At 41.6% G+C, this 17,236-nt stretch overlaps 1 protein-coding gene across 1 annotated transcript; it reads left to right on the top strand.

Annotated features, from left to right (window-relative positions):
• Positions 1-352: 352 nt before the first annotated feature.
• Positions 353-12,042, top strand: LOC142792457 (uncharacterized; the record flags this gene model as incomplete). Its single annotated transcript, XM_075885639.1, has 6 exons — positions 353-486; positions 1,026-1,126; positions 2,055-2,155; positions 4,863-5,063; positions 7,942-8,005; positions 11,953-12,042. Coding segments are annotated over 6 exons (621 nt in total), but the record flags the coding sequence as incomplete, so codon positions are not given.
• Positions 12,043-17,236: the final 5,194 nt, after the last annotated feature.

The raw sequence follows: 17,236 nt of genomic DNA, 5'->3' as shown, positions 1-17,236 counted from the left end.
TGTTGAATGGTTCTCACTACCTGCGACGAGAACATCGATTCTTCAGAACTATTTCCCTTTACACCACTTTTCCTGAATAACCGATAAATTTTTTGCACCACCATAGCTCTTCCCAACCACAACAGGCCAAAAGAAAAAAAAATGCGTTGATGGTCACACAAAATAACACGACTGCTGCGGTGTGTCCGGCCATCACTGCCCAATAGAATGGGTGCAAGATAGCATCGGTGCATCGTGGTGTCGGCTAGAATACAAAAACAAATTGTAGGCAGGCGCTAAAGTAGTCAGTTTGCCCCAAAGGGAGCGTCGCGAGTTCGATTAAAAGCCGCACCACCCGCCGGTGCCGTTTCAGCTGAGCGCCTCCCTTCGTAGCCTAAGAGGGCGCTACGAGCGTCGTGTACATCAGTCACGGCTGCATCTGCTCCCACAAAAACGCCGGATTGCCCCGGAACTTCTCTTCCTGCCTCCAAGATTCCTGTGCGCAAGGTCAGTAAAGCTGCTAAGACTCTTTTGCAACCAAAATCTTCGGGACTTAAAGCACAGAAGCGAAAAAAACCCCACAACGAGGACGCGCCCGGGGTACGTTCAAGGCTAGGCCTAACAAAGCACCCGCGCCGACCCAACACTGGCGCGGGCGCAACGCCGGCTACTAGTGACCCCAATGCCGAAGTGCCCATGATGCTGTCCGCGTTCGACATGGACACCACACCACCTTTGAGTGCAACAGACAAAGCACACGTGTTTTCCATGCCTGCACCGCTTGCAAGTCATACGTTCATTACTACAAAAATAGGTGTAGGAGACGACAGGGGCAGGAACTATCACTTGGCTGTGTGTAAACTTATTTTGCCATATTTGGCGGAATCTGAGTGACAGCCGTGAGGTACGATTGGTGCTCGCATTTTGCATGCAGGTTGTGTTGCATCTTGTTATTGATTTACGTGCTCAGGACCAAGTAGTGCTAGCAGTTCATTTGTTTGGTTCCTCACTTGTCAAGTTTTTTGGCGCACTCTTCACTTGTTCAGCTCAGTGGTCTCTGGCACCCTACGTGGTCAAGGCAGGCGGCTATTGTCAGAGCTCTCTCACCTTCCTGCGAAGTCCATCACCTGGCACACATCACAATCAGGTAGGCATTTATTTCACCGTTATCGATCATTACCTATCTTATAAACAGTTATAAGGTGCACTCGCATGCCACAGCTCATACGAGCTAGGCATGTAACATGTCTGTCGCTATTATAAGGTGAATAATGAAACACGTGTTTGCCATGCTTGCATCGCTCATACATACCTTATTACTAAATTAGGCACAGAAAACAGTAGGGGTAGCAACGGTAACATTACTGTGCGTAGGCATATTTCAGTGCATTTTGTGGATTTTTAGTGTCGGCTATGAGGTACGACCATAGTGCTCGCACGCTGTGTTGCACCTTTATTGAGTTGCGCATGCAGGAAGCAGTACAGTGAACAGTTTAATTCTTCGGAATTATATGAAGCATTGCTTGCACTCAGCAATAACGGCATTTTTCCTTTGTTAGTGTCACTTAATTGTATTATTGTGGTGAAGCCTGCTGTTGAGTTGCATCTTTGTAGTTTGAGGATGTCACAGGTCTGTTTGTGCACGCACTCATTAGTGATCTCCTCGGTGCCCATGCACATGGCTGTTATAAGGTGCACTTGTAAGCCGGATCAGCAGGAGTCTGCTGTCACGTACACACCAGGCGTGTACGTGTCTTTGTCGTCTTATCGAGCGCAGACAAAGCACTCGTGTTTTCCATGCCTGCATCGCTTGCAAGTCATACGTCCATTACTACAAAAATAGGTGTAGGAGACGACAGGGGCAGCAACTGTCACTTGGCTGTGTGTAAACTTATTTTGCCGTACTTGGCGGAATTTGAGTGACAGCCGTGAGGTACGATTGGTGCTCGCATTTTGCATGCAGGTTGTGTTGCATCTTGTTATTGATTTACGTGCTCAGGACCAAGTAGTGCTAGCAGTTCATTTGTTTGGTTCCTCACTTGTCAAGTTTTTTGGCGCACTCTTCACTTGTTCAGCTCAGTGGTCTCTGGCACCCTACGTGGTCAAGGCAGGCGGCTATTGTCAGAGCTCTCTCACCTTCCTGCGAAGTCCATCACCTGGCACACATCACAATCAGGTAGGCATTTATTTCACCGTTATCGATCATTACCTATCTTATAAACAGTTATAAGGTGCACTCGCATGCCACAGCTCATACGAGCTAGGCATGTAACATGTCTGTCGCTATTATAAGGTGAATAATGAAACACGTGTTTGCCATGCTTGCATCGCTCATACATACCTTATTACTAAATTAGGCACAGAAAACAGTAGGGGTAGCAACGGTAACATTACTGTGCGTAGGCATATTTCAGTGCATTTTGTGGATTTTTAGTGTCGGCTATGAGGTACGACCATAGTGCTCGCACGCTGTGTTGCACCTTTATTGAGTTGCGCATGCAGGAAGCAGTACAGTGAACAGTTTAATTCTTCGGAATTATATGAAGCATTGCTTGCACTCAGCAATAACGGCATTTTTCCTTTGTTAGTGTCACTTAATTGTATTATTGTGGTGAAGCCTGCTGTTGAGTTGCATCTTTGTAGTTTGAGGATGTCACAGGTCAGTTTGTGCACGCACTCATTAGTGATCTCCTCGGTGCCCATGCACATGGCTGTTATAAGGTGCACTTGTAAGCCGGATCAGCAGGAGTCTGCTGTCACGTACACACCAGGCGTGTACGTGTCTTTGTCGTCTTATCGAGCGCAGACAAAGCACTCGTGTTTTCCATGCCTGCATCGCTTGCAAGTCATACGTCCATTACTACAAAAATAGGTGTAGGAGACGACAGGGGCAGCAACTGTCACTTGGCTGTGTGTAAACTTATTTTGCCGTACTTGGCGGAATTTGAGTGACAGCCGTGAGGTACGATTGGCGCTCGCATTTCGCATGCATGTTCTGTTGTGTCTATTGATTTGCGTGCTCAGCAGTTCATTTCTTTGGAATTGCACGACACATTGCTTACACCCGACAACATTGCGAATTTGCACGTCACTTAGCCATACTACTGCTTAACTGCAGCTAATCCAGCATGGGAGTCCTTGTGTGTACCCAAGAAGTTGGTGTATGGCAACAGAATCAAGCGATCGCATATGCGAAGTTTTGGGTGCCCTATCTTGAAGCCACCCATTTCCATCTCTTGCGCGTACTACTGGCAGGCTACGGTGCAATTCATACTTGGTATCAACTGTTTGATTAGTCAATATATCACAAAAAGCTTTAAGTAATTGTTTAAAGTAATTATGTTTCAAGCTAAAATTTTAAAGTAATTGTATTCAATATTGGACCTGGCTGCACTTGAGAGGCTGAAGCTGCTTTCACATATGTGCAAGATATGAACATCTGTTGTCAACATTAGCGATATAATGGATAGCATTACTTAAGTTGTGAACATGTGTAATGTTGGAGCATATGCTAAGCTCACTTTTGACTGCACATTCAGGAATAGCCTTTTAAGAGACCCAAGTTGCGCAAGTATGGGTGCAGTTTTCTGTAGAATTTGTGCAGTTAATGTTACAGTCTCCGTCATTATTTCTTTTCCTTGCGCCGCCTGCTTCAACTTAGTTTAAACATTTGTAGCAGGTCAAGAATATTTATATTCACTGTGCTCTTATATAGAGGACTGCTTAAAAAGCATTGGCTAATGTTCATATGAAATTGAACATAACCTGACATGCTAACCAGATATTGGAATGATTCTACTATTGTAGACTGTAAGGTATTATTACCATTGTAGCAGTGTTTTTATTATAAAATTGGGCGGTCTGAAAAAGTGCACAAGCCAGTGAATGTAATTTAGCAAAATAAGTGCTCTACCTTCATTGCAGCCATAACATCAATGAAGAATGCCCACTTGCCGGCATTGCGCACAGACATTTTCAACATTGACCGACTACTTCGAGCACTACCACTATCACAGCAGTGTGTTGGGCGGTGCCCTTTGCCCTTGTGAGCCTTGTGGAGCTTTGTTTAAAAACTATCAGAGCCTAAGAAGTCACGTCTTCAGACATCACAAGAAGCGATGCAGCAAACAGACTGATGATGCGTTTGTCTGCTCTGTGTTGTCATGCGGGGCGAGTGTGCCTACTCGCACGGAGCTTCTTGGTCACATAGCTGCCCATCTGGAGAGTGGAATTGATGCTGTTATGTGTCCTTTTGTGGGTTGTGGTAGTGTGCTGAGGTCAGCAGGTTCCTTCAGAACACATGTTTCAAGGTATCACCGGGGCAAAACTGCAACACAGTGCACGGAAGTACCTGAAATTGAATCCAGTTCAGATCAAGAGCACAGTAGCACACCCCCTGCTGATGTTGGAGATAACTGTGAAAGGGAGTCTGGTTGTGACAGCGATTTGCCGCTGAACCCCTTTTTTTTTTTATAGTGATGTCATAATCGTGGAGTGCACGCCATTTTCCTGCTCATATGCTTTGGTGTTTACAAAAACAAAAGGAGCCTTTTTTATTTTGCAAACAAAATCTGTTGCAATCAATGCTCTATCTCGTCCACTTCTTTTTTTCTTGTCTATGTGGTTTACGTCCCTACCTTTCTTCAGCCTGAACCTACTAGCCAACAACATGTTCTAGTAAGCTGGTGCAGTAGTTTCAGGGTGGTATTCCCCACCAGTCTGTTTTTTGTCTTCTTTTTTTGGCGTGTCACAGCTGTTGCACTCAATTGTAGGGTGGTAATATAGTTCTACATTTCAATCAGTTTTCACTTTAATATCTCTACAGATGAATTCATCTATTATCAAGTAACTGTTATTTACTTTGATTTTTGGAATAATTGCAGGAAATCTTCCAGGAGAGGATGGCGGCCTGTGCGCCTGCATTATTTCAGATGATGGAGGAGGCGCCGACGAAACATACTATGGAACTGGTGGTGCGCGTGAGAGACGAAGGACAAAGAGAAAAAGCAGTCCAGGTAGCTGTGCTACCATTCCTCTGCGCGCATTTTAAGGAAGACAAGAACTACCTTTACCAAGTATTTGAAGTAAGTTTCACTTTGTTGCATTATGTTAGTACAAAACTGGACAGTAACATCTTTTCAGAAAGTGATGTATTGGTTTGTTGAGAACAGCTTTAGGTTCTAGATTTTATAGAATACAGTCGATCCCGGGTATATCAAACTATGATATATCGAATTATTGGCTATATCAAAAAGTTGAGAGATCCCCTTGAATTTCCCATGCAAAAATACGGGACTGCTGTACACATCTATCGAACTCACGCACAGCAGAACATCCGCTAAATTGAACTCTGAGCCACGCTAAAGCCCACAAATTGCATTTTTCCTAACAAATAATGATCATTTATAGCCACAATTCGACAAGTTCCGATCCCTTTTCGCGTGCAAGTGACTAAAAGGGGGTGCTGAAAAGTGAAACATTGAAACTCCATCTTGCTGATCTAGCTCGTTGCACAGCACTTGTGAGTGCACCGGTATGCTTGATGTGCGATCTGCAGGTTTTAACGTGGGGGCATGGTGATGACCGAGGGCACCAAAACGAAGTGGAATGACTTAAGGAAGTTTAGTGATCTCATTGCGATGTTCGCATTCAATCGTGTATGATGGCATGTGGGACTGAAAAGCGTGGCCTTCGAGATGTGCAACTTCATGAGGTATTTTGGTGCTTCCGGTTTTAGAACGCTCATTTCGGAGGCTACGCTTTTTTCTAGCTTTCCGCACCAAAGCAACAGCTGTCGGTTACAAAATGACAAAGCCACAAGTGACATCGCTATCACCAACATGCTGACGGTGGGAGCTTGCTCGTTTGTGGGCAGCATCGCCTTTTGTGGCTTGTGGACCTGTGTACTTCTCGCCTCGTTACTGATAAATCATCATTTGGAAGTCGGCGCTACACATTGATACGCTCGTAGCGATAAAAATCATGGCTGGTGCTAGGAGCGACCTCAAGTAAAGCACAGTCGTGAACTGTTTCTTTGCGGGCTTTGTGCCAGGTGACGACTTTGAGTGCGTCATGACTGCTGTCAAGGGCGTACAATGCCTCAGTAAATTCTATGCCTTGTTAGTGTTTTCGGGCACCATCTCGGACAGCGAGCGGCTTCATTGGAGCAGAAGACGACGTCGCTGGTTCTGACTGCATGGATGCCGAGATGATGCCCAATGTTGACGGTGCCGTGGAATTATTGCTTTCGCCACCAACGCTCTACGGAGCTTACATTGGCATTCAGTGCCACTCAGCGCTGTTGTGGCCGAATGAGCTGAATTTGCTTACTTGGAAGGGTCCAGTGATATTGAGGACAACTGAAACTTGGTGGCACGCAAAAAGAGAGAAAAGTTTACAGACTATTTTCAAGTGAAATGAAGTGCGATAACTTGCAAAAGTAGATGTTCAGGCCTTGTTCTTTATCATATTGTGAGAGAATCATTCTTTAAGTGCTTGTTAGGATTTCAAAAAACTGTTTTTAGGTCTGAGATGCTCTAATTTATGCCTTAAATACACATATTTTGTGTTTCGACTCATCGATATATTGAACTACATATATCGCGATCCCCTTCGAGTTCAATATATCTGGGATCGACTGAATGCTGTGCAGGTTTTTAGCACAAAACAATAGCTTTTTCAGTTGAATTTTGTGAAAAAAGCTGCTTTTGTATAAAGGAAAATTAAACTTTGACTGCTGAAATCAGTTTTCTTCTAATTTCACAATTTCTGAACTTTGAGCAGACTTAACTTTTTTACACTTCTTAATCGATGTATTTTCTTCCCATAAAGAACAAGTGCAATGCTACCGTATGAGAATTTAGTGACCGCTGCAGCAAAATTTTTTGACAGAACAAATATGCTAAACATCCAAAAATACCTAATTCATGAATTGCTGGACACAAGTTAAAAGGAGGATAGTGTAGCTTTGCATATCTTTTGCCTTTGTGCTTCATTTTAAGGTAATTTTGGTGGCTTTGTACAGCAGCATTATTCATTAAAATTACACCGGAACACGCGCTTTGTCACAAGTATCAGCATTTGAAGATAGTGTAAAAAAAAGGCAATTTTCAATTTTTTTGTGGAACTTACTTTGGTTATCCGCATTGTGTCGTAGTCACAAAAATGTTCTGAAAAAAAAAATACACTGCCCTTGAGCCAACAGTTAGTGCGGGCAGGTGCCATTGTTTCATCAGAGCCACTAGGATAGGGAGTGAAGTCCCCAAGCATCCGACTATAAAGTTCACAGAGTGAATGAGAAGGAACGTAGCGCTGTGAAAAGTGAGACTTCATGCAACAAAAACTGTGTTGGGGCATGGTGCACGCATGGTGAACCACAGTGCACAAACTTGGTTTACTAGCCTTTTTCAGGCTCAATGGGAAAAAAAGTGTTTGTGTGCAATCAGAGTGCTCCACATGCACAAAGCATTAGTTTTTTGCAATGCACTGCAGAACAATGTTTCTCGTCACTTTGGCTGTAGTGCCTCATTACGACGCAGTGAGGAGGGCACTAAGAATGGGAATAGGCCAGAGTTGTTGCAAGATGTTGCTCACTTTGTCCCTTGCTGTCGCACATGCAAAATAATTTTAAGCAATACTATCACCACTAACATTGATATATTGACCTGCAATCATTCAGAGTTGTCTATGATGTTGCTGTAATCCAAAGAGAAAAATGAATCAAAATGTGAGCAGGTTTTTTTGCGTGCTCGCTATCCATTCTACTTTGCTCTAAAATTGTTCCAAGTTTCAAGGCTCCTAGGTAGGTAATTTGTACTTGGTGCACACAGCCTGCAATAGACCAGGAACCATGGTGGAAAACGGAATTGCAGGGATCGCATCTCTGATTTATATATTGGAATGGCCGCAACTGTACATATCTCTTTGTGCTTTTGTGTACATGGGATATTTTTGCTCATCCAGGAGGGAACAAGCATCACTGAAAAGCTTGCCGAGTTGCCATCAACGCCTACAATCATTGCACTGGGTGAGTTCCCTTGTCGATATCATTATGTGTTGATTGTTGTGCGAGGAGGTCAAGTAAATTGATGACATTTTACAACATGAGTGTGAGCCTAACTCCAGCTACAAGGTGCAGTAGATACTTATACACTTAAATAACAGATGTTGTCGGAGGAGAAGAGTGGAAGATGAGGGCAGACCTGCAACTGGGTTTTATTCAGTACACTCATGCAGGGAACCTGCGTTCATTCTGATAGTCTGAGTGAAGTATCACAGACACAATCATTGCTTTTGTTCATTAGGAAAAAAGCCTAGGCAAGCTCAAGTGCCATTGGGTCACAACTGCATCTCAATTCTTGTCTTTGCCAGTAAAGTCTGCCATGGTTTACTAAAAGTAAACAATTCGTATGCATTTAAGTTGGGCAGGTGAGAACCTTGTCTGGTCTTTATCAAGGGCTGGTGTTCCCTACATCATTCATTTATACATTGACCTGTATGACCAATGTTAACATTCCTCCATGTCTGAGTGACTTCGTTATCCTACTTGACGAGCGCACGTCGAACTCAGTGGGGTGGCACTTAGTGCAATCTTGCACACCTCATAGAGGCAATGCGGGGTCTTAGCATTTACCTTGAACGGCACAGAAGAGTAACCTTCACCCACAAACTAGCTCACCAGACAAAATGCTGTGCTTTAATATTAACCCAACTTTAACATCAGATCATACATTCTGAACATATTTACCACGAGCATGTGAAGACTTATTTTATGATTGTGCGTATTCGAAGACTGAAAAAGGCCATTGCACATTTTTTCAAAGGAAGCCTTGGAAAAATTTTGGGAGCGTACAAACCACTAGTAGGGTGTGTAAAATTGCACTAAGTGCCACACCTTTTAGTTTGTTAGTTGCTTATCAAACCAGGAGGAATGTTTACATCAATCAAACAGGCCAATATATATATGAACGGCGCAGGGAACACAAGTTGTTGATTCCTGACAAGGGTCTTATCTGCCTCTGACTTCAGTGAAAGTCCATTGATTACTTGTCAGAAACTATGACAGCCATTACTGGCAAGAATGAAATTCGGAGATGCAGCCTTGACCAATTGGCTCCTAAGCTTGCTGAGGTCTTCTTTTTTTTTTTCAGGAGGAAAATGATTGGGCCAGCGTATTTGGCTCAGATTGTACAAGAATTAATGCAAGTCTATGATGCATAGATGAGGAATTTGCAGACTGTAGCGTGTAACCATACGTGTTCTAAATGAAGCCCATTGACGAGTCTGTACCCATCCTTGTGCTCTTCTCATATGTTTCATTTGAACCACACCTTGATAACCTTAAAGGGCTCCAACACGAAAAAGGGCAGCAGGTGCGAAGGTGGCCAGAAGTCTCGCACAAGTGTGCACACAAAGATAATGAAGTTGGCCCAGAAGCTGCGTTTCAATCAGTGAAAGTGTGAGCATGAATCATACACATTTTCTGATGATATCCGGTTATTAGAGCTGAATATTATCTTGATTGTGGCTTTGCATTTTCAATTTAATTTGTTTGTAAGTATTATGAGCCTGGCGTTTTCTTTTTTTTTGTCCTTCGGAGTGTAGTCAAAATATACTGCTATTATTTCACAAGAGCCAGCACATGAAAATGCACTCTCAATTGAGATTTCTATATACTGTGAATTGTGCCAAGGACATATAGTATGTTGTGAAAAGAGAAAAATGGAAGGTTTGGCCTTAATTTTATCCTAGTTATCAATCTCACTGATGCTTCGTTAAAGAACCCCAGGTGGTCGAAATTTCCGGAGCCCTCCACTACAGCGTTTCTCATAACCATATGTGGTTTTAGGACATTAAACCCCATATATCTATCTAATCTCACTGATGCTTATGTTAAACAGGGTTTGGAAATTCATTCATCTAAACCAAGGGCATACACAGAACTTTTTAGGGGGAGGGGGCCCTTTTTGATCTGAACCAGAGGTCTGGGCAGGCAAATGGTAATTTTGCGCTAAGTATTTCATGGAGAAAAAAGTTTGGAGGGAAGGAGGGGAGAGGCACGGGCCCGGTGTGCCACCGCCTGGCTACGAATAAGTGTAGTGTATATTCACATGATGTTTCTTAGTTCAGGTCAAGCTCTTTCAGTTTTTTTACAGGATCCTCAACCCCCCCCCCTCCCACCTCAGCATAGTGAAAAAAAACATTCTGTGATCAATAAACAGTGCTTAAAAAATTTCACTAAAGCTGCTGCTTGGGCGAGTTGGTTCATGATTAAAATATGTGCCGTCTTTTTTTGCGCTGGTAAATCTATATTAAGAAAGTTCAGCCATAATTTGTAGCTATATGTGGCACATAGAGCTTAACAGCAGAATGCAAAGTTGAAAATCAGTATAGGTATTCACCCGTGCATTCTGCTATACAATAGCAACAAATATTTCTGAAAATGTAACTGCTCATTCTGAGCATGATCAGAGCCAGTGGGAAACTTCTCAGGAGCGCCGGGCAGGCCCTATACATCCTGTGCATTTTTGCTGATTTTAGGTAGTTTTCTCAGTGACTAAAAGGGATATTCATATAATCCATACATCATTTTCTTCCAAACTTTTTGCTCTTTTAACTTCATAATATAGAATTTTTGTGAATTTTTTACCACTAGAGCTTGACTTTTGAGTTAATTGGCATCTATGAAAATTTGTAACACAATAACGGTAAAGTGCATAGCTTCTATTTTGCTTCAGTAGCTGTATACAAAAAAAATAATCAACTGGTTATCTTAAAATACATGGGAAATAATGGTAGCTAAGTAATAAAAAACTGTTTTGAGATATGGAATAAAGTTCAAAAACAGGTGAAAAGTGATCGCACTGTCAGAAACACTGTTCAATTATTTTGTTTAGTAGTTACAAGCTTGGTAATCACTGCCAAAGTCAATTTTTCGCCGTGGAGCCTCTCGCAATGCTTGTCTTGTTTTTTTTTTTTTGTGAGATGTCATTCAGCTCTATCTGCAACGTATCGTCAAGTGTGGTCAACGATTTCCAGCAAATTCATTGTAGTTTGGCCAAGCTTCAATCCTATCTCAGAATAGAGGCTCGTGTGATACTACCATTATTAAATGCAAAAAAAATATTCAATGTCGCCATTTCTAGGACTCTCACCCTAAACAAAGAAAGGAAAGATTCTGTGACTCAATTCCCATTAACTCAACACTTACACTGAGTCGTTCTCACACATTGTTATTCAGTTGCATCAGAAATATTAGTCCATGTCCATTAGAGCATACCCGTTGTCCCCATGTATATACGTGATTCACCTCGAAAGATGCTGAAAAGGCTGGGAGGTTTAACAATAAAGAGCTTGCTGGTTCAGCACCTCAGTACGTCACAGGGATTTATTCACATTAACAAGAAAACTGTACGGGCTTCAACGAAATTTACACTTCCTCAGAACCTTCTTTACCCCCAGCATCTAAGGTTATCGACAAGCACGGCAAATGCAAGGTGTAATGATGCTAGGAGCTGAAAGTGTTCCAACCTATGTATTCTGAAGGCGGATTGTGAATACAAAGGTGCACAGTGTCTTCGGACTGCTTTAGAAGTTACCCGACAATCTTCTATACACAGCTGACTCTAGACAAGCATTTTGACTTTTGTACGTCAGAAAATTAGGCCGTAAGCATAGAGCGAATGCAAGGGGCTTGCACTAGAGTGTGTTTTCACTGGCTACTTCCTTTTGGAAAAACTGGTTTTGAGCCACCAAAAATGCTGTTTATGAAAAGCACGAATGTGGATGCACAAAGGGACACCCCTCCCCAAATTGCAAAGAAAACAAAGCGATTTTTTTTTTCACATTTTGCTCTACCACGTGCCCCTACTTTTTGTATCAAGGGCCATATACATACACAGAGAAGGCATTATAAAGTGTGTGTAAGTTGCTTCTTGCATTCATTTGATCACTTGTTTTTCACATTCTTTTCAGGCATAAACATGCTGAAGTGATGAAGAATGGTGATGTAGCAAGCTACAGCACATGTATTATATGTAAATAAATTCATCTGTGTTTTGTTAATGTTGCATTATTATTTATTTGGTATGCAGCAGCAGGGGTGGTTTACACACACACAGTACATAAAGACTGCATTAGTGTAGGTTGAAACAGTACATAAAATTGGACATAAAACTCAATCATGAGAATCTACAGGCAGCCACATAAACATTCCATTCCATCCCGTAAAACATCGGCTTTTCGACAGTACTGGTCAACAAAAGCTTGTGTTAGTTTTTCACAAATTAAGTTACTACCAAAACTAAGTTTATTTTATGCTCAGTGAAACAACTCTTTCCTTCAAGGCAAAGAAACTACACAAAACCTTAGTCAAGCACAGAAAAGCCATTAAACGAAACCAGGTGTTTTACTGAAGCTTCTGTTTTCATTAATAATAACGGAATAATTTACAGCCAGACTGCTCTACAGCGATCTCCGTTTATTCCTCCTCTAAATACAGCAAATTCTGTATTCCTACAAACAGAGTCATGATGTGTTTGAGATAACAGATTTGCTGTGTTTGGGATAACAGATTTGCTGTGTTTGGAATAACAGATCTGCTGTGTTTGGAATAACAGATTTGCTGTGTTTGGGTTAACAGATTTGCTGTGTTTGGGTTGACAGATTTGCTGTGTTTGGGTTGACAGATTTGCTGTGTTTGGGTTAACAGATTTGCTGTGTTTGAAATAACAGATCTGCTGTGTTCAGGAATACAGATATGATGTGAAAGAGAATACGGAAAAATGTATAACAGAGACTTCGTGATACGGAGCCTGCTGTTACTCATTTACAGAATGCCTCCGGCAACGATTTACCAGCAGCTTTTGCTGTGTACCGAGACATTTTTTTTTACAGTGTGTCTAACTACTTCAGAGAGAAAGGGAGCTTCGCTTAAGGAGCTTCGCCCCTAAAAAGTTAGCTCATCCACTGCCCAATTGGAGTTATATTTTGTGGTTATATCTATAGGTTGTCTTTCAAAACATCGCGTTCATCACAATGCCTCTTTTTTTTAAATCGCTGCCGGTGCATGCATGTACCGAATATATGCTTAGCCTTCTAGATGACTTCCTGGTGCTTCAAGAAAACTTTCGTGGAGTCAGATTTTGAATGTCTTATTCCAATTCCTTAGATGAAATAAAATGAAGTGCATCTCTATTTCAGACGTGTATAAATAAAACACGGCTTTGGAGAAAGAAAACATAAAAGGCTGCTCAGTTGCGGTTTGACGAAGCTTCCTTCTCCCCGGTAGGACATACGACTCGTGTTCTCGTTGTCACGTGGTCTCTCATGAATGTGCCACAGGATTCTACGTGAAAATACCTATATTTGAACATATACCTACGAAGCCAATATATTATTATGTTCTGGGATATATTGGTAGTTTTCAGGAGACATTGTATCCTTATAGTATGAAGCACTCGCACTGTTCTTTGTGCGAGTTTTTTCCAATTTGTTGTTTGCTTGTTTGATTGATTTTTTGTTTCACTGATTCATTGATTGATTGTTTGATTGACGTTTACCTGGCAATCAGTTATGTGTGTTCCTACCTGCGGAATGGTTCCCACGTAAACAATTGCGGGAAACTTCCCCACACGTTGAATTTCGAAGGTGACTGCCCCATGACAACCTAAACACAAATTTTATAAAGCAAGTAAAGCGTGCGAGCATCATTTGGGAAGATTTAGTCTTGTATTAAAATAGGTATAATTTATACCGTGAGCACCCACACAACGAAGAATTCGACCACTTTACGATGGACCGGGTATGGCGGTCATCAGTGGAAGCCCATGGCTCCAGATTTTGGTGCACGCTAACAAACCCCAGGTGGTCCAAATTTTCGGAGCCCTCCACTACGGCGTCCCTCATAATAATATGGTGGTTTTGGGACGTTAAACCTTATATGTCAAGACTTCGACACCATCCGCCATATTTATTTGCAAGGGGGCGTCATTGGGCGTGGTATATGCAAAACCTGTAATCGGGGGCCTATTTTAAAGTAACGACTCAGAAAATTTACGACAGGAACATAAGCTCTCAGCTCGGACTTCAGCGATAGGGGAACCTTCGGCAAGCTATAGACATCCATTATTGTTTTCGTAAGCATATCCTATATCCTAGCAACGACTCGGCCACTACAAATGACAACCGTGTTCGTGGCTTCGCTTGTTGAAACAGCGTAATAATTCTGGGCTGGATGACATACCGTACACGTAATAACCCTCCAGCGCCTGATGAGGCCAAAGGCAACATGTCCTTTTAGCTTGCGAAGAGTAATTGACTGCTCAAATGACTGCCTGGCTGTATTTAATTGCGGTTGACACGACGATACTAATTTAAAACTGCAAAGCCCTTATCGAAGGGGACTGAAGCAACTGTACAGTACACACTAGTGGCCTGTGGTTTATTCCTGCCCACCCAGTGCATTATGGGAAGGCTGCACATATCCATCTCGGTTGTAGAGAATGCGACCGAAACATTATTTTCAGCTTTACCGAGTCTTCTCAACAGACATACACATGGTATAGAAATCGCGCAGAAATCTTTGTCCCGACCCCGCCGCGGTAGTCTAGTGGCTAAGGTACCCGGCTGCTGACCCGTAGGTCGCGGGATCGAATCCCGGCTGCGGCGGCTGCATTTCCGATGGAGGCGAAAATGTTGTAGGCCCGTGTGCTCAGATTTGGGCGCATATTAACGAACCCCAGGTGGTCGAAATTTCCGGAGCCCTCCACTACGGCGTCTCTCATAATCATATAGTTGTTTCGAGACGTTAAATCCCACACATCAATCAATCAATCAATCAATCAATCAATCAATATATGTTTCTGAAAATTTGCAAAATTCATATAAACGAATACCTTCTATCCTGTCGTCAAGATTGATAAGTTGTGTATATAGCCGTCATATGTTTCTCTGGTTTCGTTATTTGTAGTGTTACGACTCTCTATTTATTACTGTACAAAAATGCACTTAGTTCACTCTGTATAAAATCAATCTTAATCACGTATTATTGGTGTGTCATAGTGTATCTCTTCAACCATGCCCTGAGCGGTGCTTTCTTGTGCTGTGGACCCCTCCGGCACAGGACATTTACATTTACGTTTGTACCAGAAGACATACACTTATCTGAAATAAAGATGTGACTGATTGATTGATTGATTGATTGAAGCGCGATTTGCAGAGGAGTGAAGGTTGGACATTCTTGGATGTCTTGTTATTTCATTTTTAGAGCTAGGCACCATTCGGTGGGCGTCGCTGGATTGAACCGCTTATAATAACCACTGTATGGTTCAGAAACAGCTTATTTTTTAGATATCGGATTTGCGGATTTGACAAGCCTTTAAGCCTAATTTATTCAAGCTGCTGACTGGAAGGTAGCGGGTTTCATCACGGCCTGTGTGGTCTCTCTTCAGTGGAAGCGAAATGCTGGAGGACTGTGCGCGCTGTGTGTGCACGTTAAAGTACACCAGATGTAGTAATCTTCGGAGACCTTCGATGTGTTAAGCCTTGCAGTCATATCGTGGTTTCCGCACCCAGAAGTCTAGATATATTTGAAAATAATACATCTTTACGAACTGACTCCTCTCTTTCGTTATCATGCTCGTAGAACCACTAGAAAGAAAACTTAAAAAGATTTGTGGTCAGACACCAAGTGTCTGACCACCGAGATGCTAACTTCTAATCTTCTAACCAACAGTCAAACTTGAACTCCTTAAAATTCACAGCGCCACATGAAGTTTACTGCATGTATCTTTTGAATACGTTTGAAAGCAAGGAATCTAATGTGGAGAACTATCAAGCAGTAATCATCATTACCTTTGATTAAACAAAACATTCTTTGACTGCGTCGCTAGTAAGATTTTAAGGCGTTCGTAATCATTTCAATGTCGGTATTATTTGATGTTTGATACTATGTTTATTCTTTGTAATTTGCCGAGCCTGGTTATCTTGAGTGTTTTGTGAAAAATTGTTTAAGCATGTACAATGGCAGTACATTCTAACAATGCTACGCCAACACCTGTCTTATCATGTGCTCAGAGTGCGAATACGCTAAAGTAATAATAATAATAATAATAATAATAATAATAATAATAATAATAATAATAATAATAATAATAATAATAATAATAATAATAATAATAATAATAATAATAAAAGAAGAAGAAAAGGAAGAAATAAGTTCTTGCTATCAACGTGTTCAATAGCATTTTGATATACTTCATAGCTTTACCTTAGCATTACCTACATAGCATTCACATTATACGCGAATACATAACAAACATAGTATAACGCTGTAATAGAAGCTGCAAAGTAGTGTTACACCGTGTTTATCACATGAGTTTTCTAAATGTTTTATTATTGTTAATAATAACTCCCCTAGACCTTTTTGATATAATATTTTTCTTTTCAAATATGCATGAATTCATATATTCGTACAGAACGCATCTGTGAACAAGAACAACTTCGAGGCCTTTCTTTGAGTGTCCCGCTGTAAATGACTGATTGTGCTTTTTAAAGTAAATGTATTTAAGGAGATGTTGGTACCGATGTGGGGCTCCGGATTATTCTGTGCTTTTGCATATTAGCTTTTGTCGTAAAGCAATCAACAAGCACAAAACTACACAAATTGCCACATTGACAAAACACTCTCTCACTTGAACCTGGTACTTTATTACAGAGTAATATTCACTGAGAAGATAGTTCACAAAACACAAACACTCATGAAAATGAAATGTGCGCCAATAAAGCAATAGTTTGACAAGTTGTCACAGCAGATCATTACGCACTTATGAATTGATTGTCTTATAAATCTTGTGCATGAATCATGTTCAAAGAAACAAATGTTGTACGAACAAAAAATACAAGAAGCATGTAGCATGGAATGTCCATTGGCATATTAACAATATCTACAACAGCTTTAGAAAAATGGTAAACTGGGCGAGTTGGTTATCTATGATGTAGCTGTGCAAAAAACTACCACAAGCACGAGAAGAGAGAAAACGCAGACTATCAACTGAAGCTTTATTTCAAGAGTAGGCAATATAAAAGATAGGATAAAAAGCAAGAGAGGGCCAAGGGGGGGGGGGGGGGGGGACGGCATGAGGGACAAAATAAATAAAAAATATAGGCAACATCAAGCATAGCACGCCCGTGTTTTCGTGCATGTTTTGGGAAGTTACAAAATGAATCATTAACAACTCGCCCAGCTTACTATCCTTTC

The sequence above is a fragment of the Rhipicephalus microplus genome, unplaced genomic scaffold, assembly GCF_043290135.1.
Source record: "Rhipicephalus microplus isolate Deutch F79 unplaced genomic scaffold, USDA_Rmic scaffold_220, whole genome shotgun sequence".
Classification (NCBI taxonomy): domain Eukaryota; kingdom Metazoa; phylum Arthropoda; class Arachnida; order Ixodida; family Ixodidae; genus Rhipicephalus; species Rhipicephalus microplus.
The sequence above is the reverse complement of the archived record's forward strand: the minus strand, read 5'-3'. Positions and strand labels throughout refer to the sequence as shown.